At 56.1% G+C, this 6,989-nt stretch overlaps 1 protein-coding gene across 1 annotated transcript in view; it reads right to left on the bottom strand.

Annotated features, from left to right (window-relative positions):
• Window positions 1–6,989, bottom strand: part of SDK2 (sidekick cell adhesion molecule 2) — a 266,728-nt gene that overhangs the window by 27,850 nt on the left and 231,889 nt on the right. Inside the window, exons 34-36 of the mRNA XM_007454389.1 lie at window positions 6,817–6,873; window positions 5,426–5,527; window positions 5,141–5,256 (exon numbers count right to left, since the gene is read on the bottom strand). Coding sequence (XP_007454451.1) covers window positions 5,141–5,256; window positions 5,426–5,527; window positions 6,817–6,873 — 275 coding nt within the window. The remainder of the gene's footprint in view (window positions 1–5,140; window positions 5,257–5,425; window positions 5,528–6,816; window positions 6,874–6,989) is intronic.

Below are 6,989 nucleotides of genomic sequence, written 5' to 3'. Positions count from 1 at the left end.
CTTACCCTTCCCCCTCCCCATATCCTCAAGTCCATTCTCTAGTAGGTCTGTGTCTTTATTCCTGTCTTAGCCCCTAGGTTCTTCATGACCTTTTTTTTTTTTCTTAGATTCCATATATATGTGTTAGCATACGGTATTTGTTTTTCTCTTTCTGACTTGCTTCACTCTGTATGACAGTATCTGGGTCCATCCACCTCACTACAAATAACTCAGTTTCGTTTCTTTTTATGGCTGAGTAATATTCCATTGGATATATGTGCCACATCTTCTTTATCCATTCCTCTTTCGATAGACACTCAGGATGCTTCCATGTCCTGGCTATTGCAACTAGTGCTGCAATGAACATTGCTTCACTACTTTTAGAACTCTGAATCGAGGCGTTGGGAAAGCTGCAAGTCCCTGGCCCGCAGAGGATTAGTGAGCATTTGGCGCCACCTGCTGGCCAAAGGGGTTTCGACACGCTATTGGCTTCTCAATTTCTCAATTTGCCTGGAGAAAGCTCATAAAAGTGAGAAAGCTAATAAAAGTGTCCCCACCTGGCATGTGTGAACGGCAGTTAGGACGACTCGGTACCATAAAATCCTTGCTTTTCTCTAACCCCTCCATTTTTCTTTCTTCTTTTGTTTTCAGTCTTCTGATACAGGTAGATAGTCACACATGAAGTCATTCATTCATTCACTGTTTGCAATGAATGAGTGAACCTACCGGGAGTGGATTCAAGAGAGAGAGGGCAGGGCTTCCCTGGTGGCGCAGTGGTTGCGAGTCCGCCTGCCGATGCAGGGGACACGGGTTCGTGCCCCGGTCCGGGAGGATCCCACATGCCGCGGAGCGCGGCTGGGCCCGTGAGCCATGGCCGCTGAGCCTGCGCGTCCGGAGCCTGTGCTCCGCAACGGGAGAGGCCACAACAGTGAGAGGCCCGCGTACCTATGCCGTGGAGCGGCGGGGCCTGTGAGCCATGGCCGCTGAGCCTGAGCGTCCGCAACAGGAGAGGCCACAACAGTGACAGGGCCGCGGGGCACAAAAAAAAAAAAAAAAAAAAAAAAAGAAAGAGAGATGGGGCAGAGGCAGCGGGCAGACACTTTTTTGGAGGCTTTGTGCTATAAAGGGACCAACCAGAAAAATGGCTGAAGCAAACGTGAGGCCAGGAAGAGGCATTTGAAAGATGCAACATATTTCAGCATGAGAAAAGTGATAATGCAGGACAGGGCGGGGCCAGTGGCTGGCGTCACGTTCTTGGGAAGGGGAGGAGGGGGGTCCAGGACGCAGGGGCACCACGCGTACATAAACGGGCACCCTCAAGCAGGCAGGTCTTACCTGTGTGAATCGAATTCAGCAGACCTTTGTTGGATGAGGATTAAGTGACATTTGTGCAAATAGCACAAGGGGCTGAGCCTTGACCCCAACCCCAAGGGCACACAGCCGAGTTGCCGTGCAGGCTGATGGGTAGCTAGGTGTCTGCTAGAAAACAGGCTCCCTGGAGGGCCCATGTCTTTGGCTGCCTTGCATCTCAAGCACCTAGAATCATGCCTGGCACACCTGCTGGTGCTCAATAAATATCCGCTAATGGATAAACACCTTCCTCAGACGGGAACAGGTGTAGGAGTGAATCGTCATCACCACCTTCTATTCTCAATTCCCTGCCCCTTCAGGCTTCACCACAGGCAACAGGCCATACTTCAGCTTCGGTTAAAAATCAGGTTCATGCCCACATGTCACATTGCTGGCTGTCGCTGGAGGAAAGCCACACTTTCAGCTCACAAGCACAGCCTTGAGTGGCCCAGCCACCGTGATACACTGGCCTGGTCCACTCTCTGCAGTCTCCGGCATCACGGTTCCATTTTCCCTCCCTCCCCAACCTCACTCCTGGCTCAGGACCCTTCACTGAGCTCTGAAAGCCATCACACAAGACTCCACAAGCTCCCTGCCCCAGCTGGACCACCTCCTGCCCTGTGTTCCTACCCTCCACCTCCCTCCTGTGACCAGGGCTGAACTGCCGGCTCCCTACTAAGGCGGGCCCCACGTTACTGTACTAAATCCCAGCCCCTCTCACCTCCTCCAGAGCATCACCCCCTCACAGCTTCCTCTCTTCCCTGACTCACCAGATTCCTCCTCTTTCCAGAATCATTTCTATCAGCACACAAACGAGTTATTCCTCCCATCTTAAAACCGCCTCCGTTGACTGTCTTTTTCCAGTCTCTACCCCATTTTGTTACTTCCCTTTAAAGCAAAACTCCTCAAAAGGGATATCGGTACTGGCTGCCTCTCCTCATTCTCTGTGGAGTGAACCCACTCCAAGCAGGCATTCCCTGCCCCCAGCTCTTATCAGAGTCACCTGTGAACTTGGCCTGTTTAATGCTAATCCAGGGCTCTGGAAACTCCCTCTGTAAAGGGGCAGGTAAGAAATATTTTAGGCTTTGCGGGCCACACGGTCTCTGTTGCACCTATTCAACTCTGCCTGTGACTTGAAAGTAGCCAAAGGTGATCTGTAAACAAATGGGTGTGGCTGCATGCCAATAAAACTTTATTTACAAAAACAAGTCGGGGGCCGGATTAGGCTCATGGGCTGTCTGCCCATCCCTGAATAATTGCTTCCTAGATTTCGTCTTGTTTGAGCTCTCAGTAGTAGTTGGCACATCTGCTGCCTCCCTCCTTCTGGAAGCACGTTCTTCATGTGGGCTCTGAGACTTCGATCACTAGCTTTGGTCCTGGGGCTCAGTTTTCAGACTTCTGGTGTTTTCTATCTAGTCTCCGGGCCTTCAGGACCGTCTATATGCTGAGGATCCCACCGTTCACACCTCCATCCGGGACCTTCTCCTTTGGACTCCACACCTGTGTGTCCAGCTCCCTTGGGTGTCTCCCCTTGGAAGTCCGACGTCTCAAACCAGCTCCCCTCCGCACCTCCCCCTCCCACCGTCTCCCCTTTTCCTGCACCGTAACTGGAAGCTCCGTCATCCAACTGCTTGGAAATCCTTGTTGCTTCTCCTTCTCTCACATTCCACATTCAGTCCATCGGCAAATTCTGTCAGCTCTACCCCTTTCAAATGGAACCGAGAGCAGATGCTTCTTACCTGCACTGCGTGGTCTAAACCACCGTCACCTGGATGATGCTGCCGCCTCTTCACGTTCTGCATTTTCCCCACTTCAGGCTACTCTCAACGCAGCAGCCAGCACAAGCCTTTAGTGTATGTGCTGCCAAAGCGAGCACTAGCGCAAGCCTTTAAACACCCGAGTCACCCATGTCCCTCTCTGTCCCCAAGTCCCTGTGGCTGCCGCCATCTCATTCAGCCAAAGCCCTTGAGGACTCCAAGTGATGCGCCCCAGTCACACTGGGACACATGGGGCTCTTTGCTGGGCTTTGTACATGCCAAGCACCCACGGATCTCAGGGCCTTTGCTCGTCTTCCCCCTCCTTCTGGAACACTCTTCCCCCAGATCCACGTGATTCACGCCCTGTTCGCCTTCATCTTTGGTCAGGCGGCAGCTTCTCATGACGCGCTCTCCCAACGACCCTATTTAAAATGCCAAACCTGCTCCTTGACCCATTCCACTTACCACCACCTGGAGGTGCCCTTTGCCTTGTGCATCACTGGCTTCCTCCCCTACAGTTTAAATAAGCTCACCTTGTCTCTGCTTTAATCTCAGCACCGAGGACACTGCTAGGCACAAAGTAACTACTCAATAAACACGCATCCCTGAAAGGCCGGATGCATGGACGTGCCTGTCCCTGCACATGTCACAGCTCATTCTGGTGCGACCACTGGCTGGTGGTGTGAATGTGTGGTTAATGTTAAGGTCAGTGAACGCGGATGTTGACGCAGGTCTGGGAGGTGGCAGTTCTGTTTCCTTTGTCCACGTCCATGGTTGGTTATGATGTTTCCCTGAGCACGTGGACGTCTGCTGTGTGATGTGTGGTGTCTGGGCAACCACACATTTCCTGGGACCGTCCACACCCCCCCAGTCTGGTGGCTGCCAAACCGTCGCAGGCCCTGTCCGACTCCTTCTTTCCCAGGGAGGCATATGCTAGTGGCGCAATATTTAGTTCTCCTAGCTGGTGCTGTGCGGAGCGTCATCCATCTTCAGGGCATCCTTGGTGAGATGCCTTTCTTCCTCTCTCCCGCCTCCTTCACCCCACATAGAACCAGACTCCTATACCAGATTCGGTCTGAAATGGGGTCTCCACAAGCCGTGGGACCGGGCAAGGCCCTTACCTTTGCGGAAACTCAGTTTCTGCCTGTGGGACGGAGGCTGAGCCGGGGAAGTGGGGAAGCTCCTGGTTGCTCCCACCGTTCCTACCTTGCCACTGCACTAGGCTACTCTCCGGAATAACAAACCACCACCAGGAATCAGAGCGGCGCTGGACAGCGGCACAGGAGGTAGGCCTCAGACACGGCCATGGGCTGCATGTCCAAACGAGCAGCACGTGATTATTATTATCATTACTATTACTGCCGCGTCTCCTCCAGTGGTTGTGTGCTCAGCACTTCCTCCCCACCTTTCACAGGGTGACGGCGAGCAGACCTGGAATCTGATTCTCTGCTATCTGCTTTTTTTGTGACCTCGTTGAACCACTAACCTGGGTCTCAGTTTCCTCATCTGTACAATGGGCACAAACATTATAGCCTACCAGCTTTACTGGGCTTTCAGGAGGATTAAGGAGCTCTAAAGGGCTTTGCGAATTTTGGAGACAAACTGAATTCTGTCATAACACAAGGTGTTGCCTAAAATCTAGAAATAACTTTAATCAGAAATTACCAACACCTGGCCGGTGGTCCTTTGCTAACTGGCCATTCGATTTGCATCAATATGGTAACTAGGGTTGGCCAAATAACCACTTTGAGGGGTCTCACGTTGGCATCGGGAGCTGGTGGGCTGGGCGGGGGCTGGGGGGGTGTACCGCCCAGGGATGATACAAGCTGGGGGGTGGCCTGAATTTCTAGCATCTGAGCGCCACCTGCCCCAAGGACGCCGGGAGGGGGGGAAATGGGCGGAGTCTTGCTCCAGCTGTAGGTGTTTCAGGGGATTGGGTGCAAACAGCCAAGGGATCAGGTGTAGACCCGGGACCTCACCACTGCTGGGTCACTCCCAACCACCACCCGGCCCTGTGTCCCTCTGGACCTTGTTCTCTGCCGGAGCGCCTGTACCTTGTAGCCCTGGATGTCTCCGTTCTGGCTTTCCGGCGGGGGTGGGTCCCACGTCACATCCAGCTGCGTGGCCGTGGCGCCGTGGACAGCCACGTTGCGGGGCACTGCCGTGGGCACTGGAGGGTGAGAGGGGTGGTGAGTGCGTGAGGGGACCTCAGGGAGGAGGAAGAGGAGGTGGGCTGGGGGCGGGGTATGGCCCCCCCCGCCCCCGTCTCTCCTCCCGCTGGGCTTCCGGGACGGGGCGTGGGAAAGGTGTGCTGGGGCTGGAAGGGCAGCGGCGCTCACCTGCCTCCCCGACGAAGACCTCGTGTGGGGGGCTGGAGGGCCCCTCGCCCGCAGTGTTGTACACACTCATGCGTATTTCGTAGCGCCGGTGCTTGTTCAGGTCTGGGGGTGAGAGACGGGGAGGGGAGAGGCACACAGAGGTCACTGGCCCTGCAGTGGACGGGGGCGGCGTGGAGGGGGGCGGCTGCAGGGGGCGCTGTGATGATGCACCCCTGCGAGTCTGGACCCCTGAGTATAGGTTCAGGAAAGAACAGGTAAGAGGTGGGGCAGCCGACACTGGGGAGACGGATGCTCTGACTCATTCCTGGGAATCCGGACACAGGGTGACACTGGGTGGCGTCCTGGCCAAGTGTGACCACCTTGGGCATTTTTGAGACTGAAAGGGGCACTGTTAACATTTATGCTGGGACAACAGGTGTGAACCAAAACTGTCCCAGACGTGCCAGGTCACTCCTTCCCTGCCTGTCCTGGACACACTGGTCACTTCAGATGCTTCAAGTTCCCAGCTTCCCCCCTCACCCCCAAGTCTCCATCAACCAGCTCTTAACGCGGGGGGCAGGGCCCAGCCCTAAAGAGAAAAGGCTCATTGGATGCGAATCTGGGGCTAAGAAACTATGTTTTTGCTCAGTTGGGGGTGCTTGGGGGGAGATGCTTAGACAGAAGCTGGGAGAGGGGAGCAGCTGCAGGAAAACAGGCCCCGACACCCTGGGTGGGAGTTGCCGCCCCTGCTGGGGGGTGGCTGACACGTTCCCCCAGTCTCCTCTGCGTTCCCCTCCACAGCTCCCCCACCCCAGGTGGAAGTCCTAAGCACCCCGATAGCCCTGGCCCTGCAGCCTTGAGGGCTGTCGGTTCAGGAAGGACCTAGAGGGACAATTCAGTCAAACGCATGCTATTAACAGGAGGCCCCCTGGCCCAAAGCTCCGGGCCTCGGGGCACCAGGTGGGGACATTTCCTGGTCCCTGAGGGAAGACGGGAGCTCTGCTCACTCCAGGGTGGGCCTTGGCTTCAAAGACAGAGCTGAGCGGACAAGTGCCTCTGATGGGACGAGACAGAGCGGCAGCAACATGGACGCCTGCCCGTCCAACCAGCGGGACCCCCGGCCCCTACCACGCACCTCCTCTCACCGTCCCCCGCCCCCCAGGAGGACGAGACCTTAGCCATTTCCCTTTCTGTCCTGCACTGATGGACGGTGGCCTGGAGCAGACCTTCCCTGGCGACCCCCTGCTTTTCTGTGTATTTCAGGAAAGTCACGCGTGTGCAGGGGGTTCGCTTTCGTCAAGCAGCCTGAGGTGGGCACACCACTCAGCTGTGGTCAGGCGTCCTCGGAGGCCCCTCTCCCCTCCCCGTGGAAGGCGGGGCCCGTCGGGGAGCCGCCGTGCAGGGGGACTTACTGTCCAGCTCGTACTGCGTGAGGCTGGGCCGGCTCAGGTCCCGCATGGAGTACAAGGCTACGGGGTTGGGGTGGGGTGGAGGGGGCCGGAGGGAGACAGCAGACAGAGGAGGTTAGTACACACACAACCCCCCCCCCCCCCGGCCCACCCGACCCCGCAGAGGGGGGGCGGCG

The sequence above is a fragment of the Lipotes vexillifer genome, unplaced genomic scaffold (assembly GCF_000442215.2).
Source record: "Lipotes vexillifer unplaced genomic scaffold, Lipotes_vexillifer_v1.1 scaffold518, whole genome shotgun sequence".
NCBI lineage: Eukaryota > Metazoa > Chordata > Mammalia > Artiodactyla > Lipotidae > Lipotes > Lipotes vexillifer.
This window is presented reverse-complemented; position numbering and strand designations above follow the sequence as displayed.